The sequence below is a fragment of the Salmo salar genome, chromosome 15 (assembly GCF_965601325.2).
Source record: "Salmo salar chromosome 15, fSalSal1, whole genome shotgun sequence".
In the NCBI taxonomy this organism is placed as follows: domain Eukaryota; kingdom Metazoa; phylum Chordata; class Actinopteri; order Salmoniformes; family Salmonidae; genus Salmo; species Salmo salar.
The window spans coordinates 34227703-34241373 of NC_138305.1; the positions used below are offsets into that span (position 1 = coordinate 34227703).

Sequence of the window (13671 nt, forward strand, 5' to 3'; positions counted from 1 at the left end):
GCCTGCAGTCTGAATAACCAATGCCTGCTCTTGCTACTCACTGAGGGGCGTAGAGACAGACAGAATTCAAAGGAGTTGATCAGTGAACTTAGCCTAGCTCCCTGGGCTGCCTGCGTTTCTATAAGGGCTGCGTCCCAAATGGCACCCTATTCCCTATATAGTGCACTACATTTGACCAGAGCCTTATGGGCCCTAGCTGGTCAAAAGTAGTCCACTATGTAGGGAATAGGGTGCCATTTGGGACACATCCATGGAGTCTAGCTAATAAACATCCTCCGGTTCCCCAGACACCACATTAGCACACTAACAAACACCAATGCCTGCAGTGCAAGGCTTCAGAAAGACACACAAAGAAGATCAGTTCTCTTCACCCCTAGATCCCCCTGCGAGGAGTCAACTAAAAGCACCATGATGGAAGAAAATAAATAAAACATACACTTTCTGTTCTTCTTTTCCTCTTCCTGTTCCCCAAAGAACAGGGAATATTTCACCCACAGAGGCCTTGTGTTGATAACGCATGTGAAATGCAGATTGGTTACCCTCCCACCCAACAACATCCCCCTCCTCTCCCTTTACCCTTCCTCCCCCTCCTCTCATTACTTCCATTAATAACTGGCCGTGGGGCTGCCATAAAAAGACAGATATTCCCAGGAACATTTTCTTTTCCCTCTGAGTACATTTGCATTTTTCCTGTTTGATCAGGACTGCTAAATGAGACGAACGCTATTAGACATTAATGGCTGCTCCAAATCTATCAATAAATTATTAGTTTGTGCAGTGCACTGATTGGCTGTGCATGAGATGTATTGGAACCAGACTCATTCAATAGGCCAGTCACAGGGGAGCTGCTAAGCTAATCAGCACCACCACCTCAACAACAGAGCACTGGTAGAAACAAAGAGCCAGAAATGAAAAACACACGTTGGCTTGGCAGTCTGACTGATTTCATAACAACAGTGGGTGTAATTCATTAAATTCATCATGTTTATTTAACTCTGTGCATGGCATACAGTGTAGTTGAATATTAATGTTGTTTCTCCATGATCAGTTACTGTACCCAGTCAGTCATACAAGTCCTTCATGTGGAACAGGCTACTCTTTAGTATGTGTGCAAGATTCTCTTATTGCCACTGTCAGTGTCAAGTCAATGTATCCCATGAGCCATGAAAACCGGGTCACATTCTATGTAGATTAAATTCCCCAAGTAATCAAAACGGTAACCTTTGCAATTACACTGCAATAATTACACTGCGCCTGCTTGCTTAATCTGTCATTCTGCCCCTGAGCAAGGCAGTTAACCCACTGTTCCTCGGGCACCGATGACGTGGATGTCGATTAAGGCAGCCCTCCTCACCTCTCTGATTCAGAGGGGTTGGGTTAAATGCGGAAGACACATTTCATTTGAATGCATTCAGTTATACAACTGACTAGGTATCCCCCTTTCCCTTATGTAACTTCAATACATAGATATATGTTAAGGACACTTATTTCAAAGTGGGACCAAACCATAAATAAGTGGATTCAAACGACATACTATACAATGTTTTATCATGTATAAGGTAACAGGTTTGAATTCCAATGAGGTACATGTAGTGAGACAATCTGAGACAAGTTGTGCATCCCAAATGGCACCCTATTCCTTATGCAGTGCACTACTTTTGGCCAGGACCCAGAGGGACATAGGGCCCTGTCAAAGGTAGTGCACTATATAGGTAATAGGTTGCCATTTGGGAAGCACACAGGTTATTGTATTAGAACAACATTCTCATGCATAGAGCTGCATCAGAATCAGTAGATATATCTCTGTATAGGAATGTTCACTACAGAGCCCCCCAGCAGTGGCGGAAAAAGTACCCAACTGTCATACTTGAGTAAAAGTAAAGATACCTTTTAATAGAAAATGACTCAAGTAAATTTGAAAGACACCCAGTAAAATACTACTTGAGTAAAAGTCTAAAAGTATCTGGTTTTAAGTATACTTAAGTATAAAGTAAAAGTCAATGCTATAAATCCTTTCAAATTCCTTATATTAAGCAAACCAGACGGCACAATTTTCTGTTTTTTTATTTATTTAAGGATAGCCATGGGTACAGTCCAATACTCAGACATCATTCACAAACAAAGCATTTGTGTTTAGAGAGTCCGCCAGATCAGAGGCAGTAGGGATGACCAGGGATGTTCTCTTGATAAGTTTGTCAATTAAACCATTTTCCTGTCCTGTTAAGCATTCAAAATGCAACGAGTACTTTTGGGTGTCAGGTAAAATGTACGGAGTAAAAAGTACATTATTTTCTTTAGGAATATAGTGGAGTAAAAGTAAAAGTCAAAAATATAAATAGTAAAGTAAAGGACAGATACCCCCCCCCCCAAAAAAAATACTTAAGTAGTACTTCAAAGTGTTTTTACGTATTTACTTTACACCACTACCCCCCAGTAGCATTGTTCCATGTGTAGATTGCAGATCACAGACAACAGGCAGACTCTCTGTTCAACCCCAAGTCTGAGAGAGAGAGAGCTGCCCGAGCAGCCATGAAGCAGCAGCCAGTCTCCACCACCTCAAACCCTCTCCTCCTCCTCTCATCAGGGGGTATGTAACACACACGCATGCTATCACTCACCAGACACATGTCTCTCTCCCTCTTAATGCACCTCCATCTCTTTTAGCGTACAAATGTGTGTATAGGTGTGGGGGGCCCGGTGTGAATACACTCGAGAGCCCCTCTGTTAAATCATAGCAAAGGTGTCCCGGGCGCCAGAGAGAAAGGCGGCGACTCTGCAAGGTGAATACTTTACCTCATCTCATCCTCAAATAGGATCATAAATTAATTCACTGCTAGAGTCTTGTCAACCTTGCCTGATACGGCTCTCTTCTGTTCTCCTTCTCTTCTCTTCTCTGTGTGTTCTATAGGGTGGAGGCAGGATGCCAATCAATCATTCTTTTCATCACAACTCCATCAGACAAGAGATTGTTGTGGATGGCTTTCTGCATTTTAATAATGGCTATACTGTTGTCTATTCGTTGTCTGCATTGTCGACTGAAAGACTATTCTTATTAGTGATGGGCAGAGAAACAAATTGCCCCCTATTCCCTATAGGGACTACGCCTACTATACGTGGGAAATAGGTTGCCATTTGGGACACAGCCATGTTCCATCTGATATTTTATTTATCACATAGTCTACACGTGTATTAACAGGAACATGAACATGACAATATGAACATGATTAAGTTATCATTGCACCTATCTAAGAATGGTGCTACTGTAGCTGGTGGCTGAACTACTGCATTCTGGTTAGCACAAAAGACATTGCCATAGACATGTATGGAATTCAAGAGCATTGCCTAACCATTTAGCTAGCTAAAAGTTTTTGGGATTGTACAGGCGTCTTAAAGAAAACAAAGACCCGCACACTACTCTTTTCCGTCATAACTTTAGTTTATTTAAGCTTACATATTGGTCTATGGCATTCGTCAGAGCTTCTGTGGGGTAGAGACAGGAAGGAGCGCTCAAGCCAACCGTTTAGGTTTGAGAACAGGGCCTGACAGTGTAAGGAAGTGGACAGGATGTTAACCCTGACTGACAGGCTCATTGATTAGGTCACAGTTAAAGGACAAATAAGAGAGAGCAACAGAGGATGGGACCACAGACAGACGGACTTGGCTGTGACCCAAATGGTACCCTACTCCCTATAAAGTCCCCACAGGGTTCTGGTCAAAAGAAGTGCACTAATTAGGGACTTGGGTGCCCTTTGGGCCCTAGGTGGCTGACTGACTGAGTGTCATTAGAAGGACTAATGGTGATTAATGGTCTGGTTGGTCTCTCCTCAGAGGACAGTGTGTTCAAAGCCAAATCAAGGAGGAGGGAGACTGTCGGGGTGGCAGAGATACAAGAGGATGGACAACTAACAGTGGACCTGCCAATCGACCAGGTAACATGGTGTGCATCCCAAACGGCACCCTATTACCTATTTATTGCACTACTTCTGACCAGGGCGCATAGAGATTAGGGTGCCATTTGGAACGTGTCCATGGATGGACCCCCAGAGATATGAACATTTAAACACAGTCAATATAGGAAAGAGAAATAAACAGCTGGGTGAAATTATAGGGGCTACTTTTAAATTCCAAGCAAATAGACTAGACTTTAGAGAGACATTTTCCTACTGTAAAGTGTGTGTTCTTCTGAACATGTGAGATAGTAACATCAGAGGTTGGACCCTGGCAGGTGGAGGCCAAGGTGGTGGAGGAGCAGTGTGATGTCATCATGGCGTTGTCTCCTCAGCCAGACAGTGGTGGAGGTGAAACATTCTGCTCTATAGTACCCAAGTCAGCCAGCTCCAAGAAGGTCAGTCTTACTGTGTGCACACACATGTACACAAACACACACACACACACACACACACCACACCACACCACACCACACAGCCTGGTCTCATAGTTTAGACGTAACATAGTAAATGTAAATTCAGGACACTCAAATTAGTATGATATGTTACGTTTGGTATGGTTACTTAAGGCAAAAAAGTGAAAGGAGGGTGGTTGGTCGGGGTTAGTGTAGGTAAACTTTTGTCTTGAAACCCAAAGGTTGCATGTTCGAATCTCATCATGAACAGCTTTTGCATTTTAGCTAATTAGCAACTTTTCAACTATTACTACTTTTAAGCTACTTTGCTAGTAGTTAGCATATTAGCTAACCTTAAGCCTAACCTTAAAACCCTTTAAGCTAACCCTTCCCCTAGCCCTTTAACCTAATTCCTGAACTTAACCTTAACCCTAAATCCTAACGCTAACACCTAGCCTAGCTAACGTTAGCAAGCTAGCTAACGTTAGCCACAACAAATTAGAATTTGTAACATATCATACATTTTGCAAACTCGTAACATATGGTACTATTGGCAACTTCGTTACAAATTGTACATTTTGGAAGTTCGTAACATATCATACGAATTGTAATTTGTAACACATGATACTAAACGGAGTGTCTCGGATTTACGTACAGAATAATATGAAGACCATACTTATTTCCCTCATTAAAACGCAATTCAATTTATAACATTTTTGACATGCCTTTTTCTGGATTTTTGTTGTTGTTATTCTGTCTCTCACTGTTCAAATAAACCTACCATTAAAATTATAGACTGATCATTTCTTTGTCAGTGGGCAAACGTACAAAATCAGCAGGGGATCAAATACTTTTTTCCCTGACTGTATCTTGACCGGTGATGTACTCTCTTGTACTGTAGGCCTCGACCAGACCGACCAGACCGACCAGTGACTTTCCTGAGCAGCCAGCACCCCAGGCTGGGCCCCCAGAAACGGGTCGAATCACCCGAACCCTCACCCACACCCCTGTAGGGACCAGCCCCACCACACCTACCAGAGACACAGAGCCCCTACAGAAACATGGCAAGACTGAGCCACAGGTACATGAATACTTCATTGAGTAATGGCAAGGTGAGCGATAGGGACTCAAAACACAGTGGTGTCCGTGACTCAAATGGCACAACAATATTCCCTATATAGTGCACCAGGGGCACAACATACACTGGGGGCGGGGGGACGGGGACATTCAGAAATTGCATTTTTGTCCACCCCAGTTTTACATTGGCTTGCGAAAGTATTCACCCCCTTGGCATTTTTCCTATTTTGTTGCCTTACAACCTAGAATTAAAATAGATTTTTGGGGGGTTTGTATCATTTCATTTACACAACATGCCTACCACTTTGAAGATGCAAAATATTTTTTCTTTTGAAGCAAACAAGAAATAATACAAAAAAACTGAAAACTTGAGCGTGCATAACTATTCACCCCCCCAAAGTCAATACTTTGTAGAGCCACCTTTTGCAGCAATTACAGCTACAAGTCTCTTGGGGTATGTCTCTATAAGCTTGGCACATCTAGCCACTGGGATTTTTGCCCTTTCTTCAAGGCAAAACTGTTCCAGCTCCTTCAAGGTGGATGGGTTCCGCTGGTGTACAGCAATCTTTAAGTCATACCACAGATTCTCAATTGGATTGAGGTCTGGGCTTTGAATATGCCATTCCAAGATATTTAAATGTTTCCCTTTAAACCACTCGAGTGTTGCTTTATCAGTATGCTTATGGTCATTGTCCTGCTGGAAGGTGAACCCCGTCCCAGTCTCAAGTCTCTGGAAGACTGAAACAGGTTTCCTTCAATAATTTCCCTGTTTTTAGCGCCATCCATCATTCCTTCAATTCTGACCAGTTTCCCAGTCCCTGCCGATGAGAAACATCCCCACAGCATGATGCAGCCACCACCATGCTTCCCTGTGGGGATGGTGTTCTCAGGGTGATGAGAGGTGCTGGGTTTGCGCCAGACATAGCGTTTTCCTTTATGGCCAAAAAGCTAAATTTTAGTCTCATCTGACCAGAGTACCTTCTTCAATATGTTTGGAGCGTCTCCCACATGCCTTTTGGTGAACACTTTAATAAGCAATGGCTTTTTTTCTGGCCACTCTTCTGTAAAGCCCAGCTCTATGGAGTGTACGGCTTAAAGTGGTCCTATGGACAGATACTCCAATCTCTGCTGTGGAGCTATGCAGCTCCTTCAGGGTTATCTTTGGTCTCTTTGTTGCCTCTCTGATTTATGCCCTCCTTGCCTGGTCCGTGAGTTTTGGTTGGCGGCTCTCTCTTGGCAGGTTTGTTGTGATGCCATATTCTTTCAATTTTTTTAAATAATGGATTTATTGGTGCTTTATAACCCAACCCTGATCTGTACTTCTCCACAACGTTGTCCCTGACCTGTTTGGAGAGCTCCTTGGTCTTCATGGTGCCGCTTGCATGGTGGTGCCCCTTGCTTAGTGGTGTTGCAGACTCTGGGGCCTTTCAGAACAGGCGTATATATACTGAGATCATGTGACAGATCATGTGACACTTAGATTGCACACAGTTGGACTTTATTTAATACATTATGTGACTTCTGAAGGTAATTGGTTGCACCAGATCTTATTTAGGGGCTTCATAGCAAAGGGTGTTTATACACATGCACGCACCACTTTTCTGTTTTCAATTTCTGTATTTTTCTTTTAAACAAGTCATTTTTTTTTCATTTCACTTCACGTATTTGGACTATTTTGTGTATGTCCATTACATGAAATCCAAATAAAAATTAAATTACAGGTTGTAATGCAACAAAATAGGAAAAATGCAAAGGGGATGAATATTTTTGCAAGGCACTGTATCATTGGAATGTGATACGAGGCAATGGTGTGGATATATACAAAATAAAAATGATAATATATGCCCCCCCCCACTTCTAAAACCAAAGTTGCGCCCCTGTTGGGCACTACAAAGGGAATAGGATGCCATTTGGGATGGGTACATTGAACAGTGTTTAAATCATTTGTTCAGAGCAAGAAACACATCTGTGTCAGAGAAAAACCTTTAATTCAGTAACAATTTCTTTGTGAAATACATTTTCAGGCGAAGTGCATTTTAAGCTAAGAGGAAGTATCTTCAGCATTGTCAATAGTGATGGAAATGGCGTACTGTTATATATCCCGCTCAAACAGACATTCAACTGTAAGCTGTTTACCTACTCTACCCTCACACAGCATTACAATCCATGAAGAGAATTTACAACAGGGAGAGCAAGGTTAACAGAAAGCCCCATTTTCTCCTCATCACAATCATTTATTTAGATTTAATGGTATCGGCTGCTTTATCCATCAGTCAACAGTGCATTTCTTCTTAAGTAATAACGTGAGATATGCCAATACAGAGAGGGGATGCCGGATCAATTGTTGCTCTCTTCAGAAATTAGCAATACAAAATCAAATAGCCATCGATCCGTTCCTCATTGATTTCCTTTAGTCTTTTCCACCGCAATTATCTCTCGTCCATCTCGCTGTGTTTTCTGGTTCCTATTCCGTCGGCTCAGTTTAGCCGCTCTCCAGGCTCTCTCTGAAGCTCAAGGTTAACTTTAATCAACCTCAGGCACTGTCACCGACTGGCTGCAAGCTACAGCCCTGGAGCCTTCTGCTGTGTGTGTGTGTGTGTGTGTGTGTGTGTGTGTGTGTGTGTGTGTGTGTGTGTGTCCATCCAGCCTGCAGGCTCAGGCTCTATTCCTCAGGGTCCCTCCAACTGGATCAGAGAATTAACTCTAGTGTTCATGAAGCACTTACTCACTGAAGTCTACTACAGCACTCATTACTCACCCCCAGCTCAGGGGGTCTCTACCACAGGCCCGTACTTCATGGGCTCCCTCGCACATCATTCTCCAGCTCAGAGGGCTTCTATTGAGGATGTGGGTTCTCTGTCCCCCATCTCCCGTTGGTCCTTTTTTTATTGTATTTTTTTTCACCTTTATTTAACTAGGAAAGTCAGTTAAATAACTTATTTACAATGACGACCAACCCCGGCCAAACCCGGACGACACTGGGCCCGTTGTGCGCCGCCCTATGGGACTCCCAATCACAGCCTGATGTGATATAGCCTGGATCAGGATGTCCTCAAGGAGGCTCAGAAAAGGCCGGACGTCCACGGCCACTCACCTTCCTCTAGCCATCATCATTGGTCGTTCCATGGTGAGGCACACCTTGGTTCCTGGAGCAAAGACTCTGTGCTACCCGGGGGCTAGGGTTCAGGAGGCTCTTAACACTTTATATCTTGCTCAAAGACTACTAACTTTGAAACCTGCTAAGCTTATAAGCTTACAAAAAAGTGTGTGCCCTCAGGCCTGGAGGGAAGCAATAGTCATACCCCCCCCCCCCCTCCAGGAAAAGTAAAGCACCCTGTACTGGCTCAAAAAGCCGACCAATCAGTCTGTTACCAACCCTTAGTAAACTTTTGGAAAAAATTGACCAGATACAATGCTATTTTACAGTAAATAAATTAACAACAGACTTTCAGCACGCTTATAGGAAAGGGCATTCAACATGAACAGCACTTACACAAACTACTGATGATTGGCTGAGAGAAATGTATAATAAAAAGATTGTGGAAGCTGTTTTGTTAGACTTCAGTGCAGCTTTTGACATTATTGATCATAGTATGCTGCTGGAAAAACGTATATGTTATAGCTTTACACTTTACACTATACTGTGGTTTGAGAGTTACCTGTCTAACAGAACACAGAGGGTGATCTTTAATGGTAGCCTCTCCAACATAATCCGGCATTCCCCAGGGCAGCTGTCTAGGCCCCTTACTTTTTGCAATCTTTACTCATGACCTGACACTTAGCTCTGAGTTAAGCCTGTGAGTCTATGTATGTGTCACGAGAATTTTCAATTCCAATGATGATAACTAAACAATTATTTAAGCTTTGACCAAACCCCGAGGTTTGTAAGACCCTGGGTTTAATAATAATTAGGCAAAGACTCAGCTTCTGCAAAAGGTCCATGAGGTTTATTCAGAGAACGTTCTAAAGTCAACCAAAATTCGAACAGTCTTTATAACCCCCTCTACGCACGCACACACACACACACACACACACACACACACACACACACACACACACACACACACACACACACACACACACACACACACACACACACACACACACACACACACACACACACACACTTTATGCATACAGGTGTCAGCATCGCTGTGGTGTTAGCATTGCTCTATGTATGTCACTTGGTTTTGTGGCTCTGCTCTTGCTCTCTGATGTACAGTATATCACATTCATATGCAAGATGATGATGATGATGATGCCCTTCACACTCATTGGAATTTCCCTGTGTGTGTAAATCAAGTGTGATTTCTCTCTCTCTCTCTCTCCTCTCTGTGTTTACTGAGGGTTGGTTGTGGCATCAGTTGAACTACTAAGACATATCCTGTATTGTTTTTATCTGCATCTAAGAATGTTGAGTTACCAACAACCCCTGCTTGATCTGCATCTTCTTGAGAATCATTCCAAAGCATGAAATGTCACTGGGGAAAGATTTAATCAGTTACACCAAAACAACATTTTGTCACGTTGGTGTTTGACCCCTCCCATAAAAGGCAAAGGTTTAAAGGAAAAGCTGCTTTTTTGGGAAGTTGTCATTGGTTCTGAGAGAAGGGATAGGTCCCTGTTGTGTGTGTTGAAACAGCATCTCAAATGGCACCATACAGTGAGGGAAAAAAGTATTTGATCCTCTGCTGATTTTGTACGTTTGCCCAATGACAAAGAAAGGATCAGTCTATAATTTTAATGGTAGGTTTATTTGAACAGTGAGAGACAGAATAACAACAACAAAAACGCATGTCAAAAATGTTCTAAATTGAATTGCATTTTAATGAGGGAAATAAGTATTCGACCTCTCTCAATCAGAAAGATTTCTGGCTCCCAGGTGTCTTTTATACAGGTAACGAGGTGAGATTAGGAGCACACTCTTAAAGGGAGTGCTCCTAATCTCAGTTTGTTACCTGTATAAAAGACACCTGTCCACAGAAGCAATCAATCAATCAGATTCCAAACTCTCCACCATGGCCAAGACCAAAGAGCTCTCCAAGGATGTCAGGGACAAGATTGTAGACCTACACAAGGCTGGAATGGGCTACAAGACCATCGCCAAGCAGCTTGGTGAGAAGGTGACAACAGTTGGTGCGATTATTCGCAAATGGAAGAAACACAAATGAACTGTCAATCTCCCTCGGCCTGGGGCTCCATGCAAGATCTCACCTCATGGAGTTGCAATGATCATGAGAACGGTGAGGAATCAGCCCAGAACTACACGGGAGGATCTTGTCAATGATCTCAAGGCAGCTGGGACCATAGTCACCAAGAAAACAATTGGTAACACACTACGCCGTGAAGGACTGAAATACTGCAGCTCCCGCAAGGTCCCCCTGCTCAAGAAAGCACATATACATGCCCGTCTGAAGTTTGCCAGTGAACATCTGAATGATTCAGAGGACAACTGGGTGAAAGTGTTGTGGTCAGATGAGACCAAAATGGAGCTCTTTGGCATCAACTCAACTCGCCGTGTTTGGAGGAGGAGGAATGCTGCCTATGACCCCAATAACACCATCTCCACCGTCAAACATGGAGGTGGAAGCATTATGCTTTGGGGGTGTTTTTCTGCTAAGGGGACAGGACAACTTCACCGCATCAAAGGAACGATGGACGGGGCCATGTACCGTAAAATCTTGGGTGAGAACCTCCTTCCCTCAGCCAGGGCATTGAAAATGGGTCGTGGATGGGTATTCCAGCATGACAATGACCCAAAACACACGGCCAAGGCAACAAAGGAGTGGCTCAAGAAGAAGCACATTAAGGTCCTGGAGTGGCCTAGCCAGTCTCCAGACCTTAATCCCATAGAAAATCTGTGGAGGGAGCTGAAGGTTCGAGTTGCCAAACGTCAGCCTCGAAACCTTAATGAGTTGGAGAAAATCTGCAAAGAGGAGTGGGACAAAATCCCTCCTGAGATGTGTGCAAACCTGGTGGCCAACTACAAGAAACGTCTAACCTCTGTGATTGCCAACAAGGGTTTTGCCACCAAGTACTAAGTCATGTTTTGCAGAGGGGTCAAATACTTTTTTCCCTCATTAAAATGCAAATCAATTTATAAAAATGTTGACATGGGTTTTTCTGGATTTTTTGTTGTTATTCTGTCTCTCACTGTTCAAATAAACCTACCATTAAAATTATAGACTGATCATTTCTTTGTCAGTGGGCAAACGTACAAAATCAGCAGGGGATCAAATACTTTTTTCCCTCACTGTATTTCTATGTAGTGCACTACTTTTGACCAGAGCCCCATGGACCCTGGTCAAAGTATTGCACTATACAGGGGACAGGGTCCTGTTTGGGGCTGGACTGTGGAGTGTGCTAACCAGCTCCTGCTGTCGACCCTCCCTTCCTCTCCTTATAATCATCACATCCCACTGCTAGTTTGATGCAACTCACAAACCAGCTTTGAGTTACATAAATTATGACAGAAATATTAAATAAATGCACAACTTGTCAGGCTTGTCTACGAACCGGAGCTAGCTGATGTATTTTCCTCCTGGTGAAACGTCAAGAGAGCCACGAGACATGCTGAGATTAAGTTAATCTATAATTTATCACAGAGTGCATCTCAAACCGCCCCTCTGCACTCGAATGTAATCTGACATTATATACCTCAAATGCATGCACACACACACACGCATATACCCACACACACACACACACCACCCTCATCTTCAAACCACACTCCAGTATATCAACCCAGCCCCTCTATATTGCATGCAGGTGGAGTGTCACTTTTTAAACATGACGTTCTTAAGCCAACTGTCTCTTAACGCATCCCTTGTGTTTCTCTCTTTTTTTCGTCCTCTAGAACGTAAAGAAAGCCCCCAAGGTGGCGGCGAGAGCAGAAGACACAAGACGCCAGTAGTCTAGCTTTACCTCAGTATAATACCCAATAAACATGTCCATCCGTATCTCAGCAACCCACTTCATTAAGATACTACTGGACATATTACTGTTGTTGTGCTTGTTGTTGTTGTTGTTGTGCTTGTTGTTGTTGTTGTGGTTGTCTGAGTCAAGAGACATACATTAACCTGAGTGCCTGTGATTACAGCATACAGGTGATTACTTTGCCCAGAGGCACGCTTTCTCTCTCTCGCCGACTCTCTCTCGCCGACTCTCTCTCGCCGACTCTCTCTCGCCTCGCCGACTCTCTCTCGCCGACTCTCTCTCTGTGTGTGTATTGCATTTTCTCTGCAGTATTCAAATAAATGGTTTTGTTATTTCTCATAATGCCTACATCAACAGCCAGAGAAAGTGTGCATGTCTGTAAACGTGTATGTGTGTGTGTGTGTGCAAATGTGTGCGTGTATGTAAACCTGTTTGTGTGTCGAGACATAGCAAGGCCTTTCTTTATACAGTACCTTGTCCTGTGATGGGTGGCAGGTAGCCTAGCAGTTAGAACGTTGCACCAGTAACTGAAAGGTCACTAGTTTGAGTACCTGAGCCGTGAAGGTGACACATCTGCCGATGTGTCCTTGAGCAAGGCACTTAACCCTAATTTGCTCCAGGGGCTGACCCTGTAAAACAACACGTCACTGCACCTATCACATGCTGTTGGATATGACCATACAATAAAAAAAAAGTTGCATCAGCCGGCTGATTAAAACTGACATCATCTAATAAGCTGATGATATTTAACTGATGGGGGAAAAAACACTCTGCACATATCTATAGATATTAAAAACCATGAGGACTAATGATGCATAAAATAAAGGTGTTAATGTTTCTACCCCCAGGCTGTATATGTAGCCAGCGATACAAATGAGAAATACAAACCTGTGTGTGTGTGTGTGTGTGTGTGTGTGTGTTTGTAGACCTAGTGTGAAAATGTCACCTGCTGAAGATGTGAGGTTTGGTCAGTAGTACTGTAGCTCTATTTTAACACCAGACAAGCAAGTGTGTAAAGTTATTCATCTTGCTATTGTTTCACTGCCGGATCCATACCTATAAACTCTTGTACATTGTGTGTGTGCTGGTGTCTGTAAATATGTGTGTAAATGTGCATGCCTGTGTGCGTTTCTGAAGAGGGGACACAGAAATTAGTGGTAGAGAACTCTAGTTTAATTTCAGCTCATCACAAAATATAATTTTGGCTCTTATAGCATGTCTGTCTGACAAATGTTTAGTGCCATAAGCTAATGCCATATGACCTCATGAAAATTATATGACCTTCTAACAGAGCTAATCAGAGTAACAGCTTGTGT

At 43.1% G+C, this 13671-nt stretch overlaps 1 protein-coding gene across 1 annotated transcript; it reads left to right on the top strand.

The window, feature by feature from the left end:
• Nucleotides 1-4231: 4231 nt before the first annotated feature.
• Nucleotides 4232-12518, top strand: LOC106571237 (uncharacterized). Its single transcript, XM_014144029.3, has 3 exons — nt 4232-4345; nt 5244-5423; nt 12276-12518. Exons 1-3 carry the CDS (start codon nt 4265-4267, stop codon nt 12330-12332), a joined length of 318 nt encoding a protein of 105 aa, XP_013999504.3. The 5' UTR covers nt 4232-4264; the 3' UTR covers nt 12333-12518.
• Nucleotides 12519-13671: the final 1153 nt, after the last annotated feature.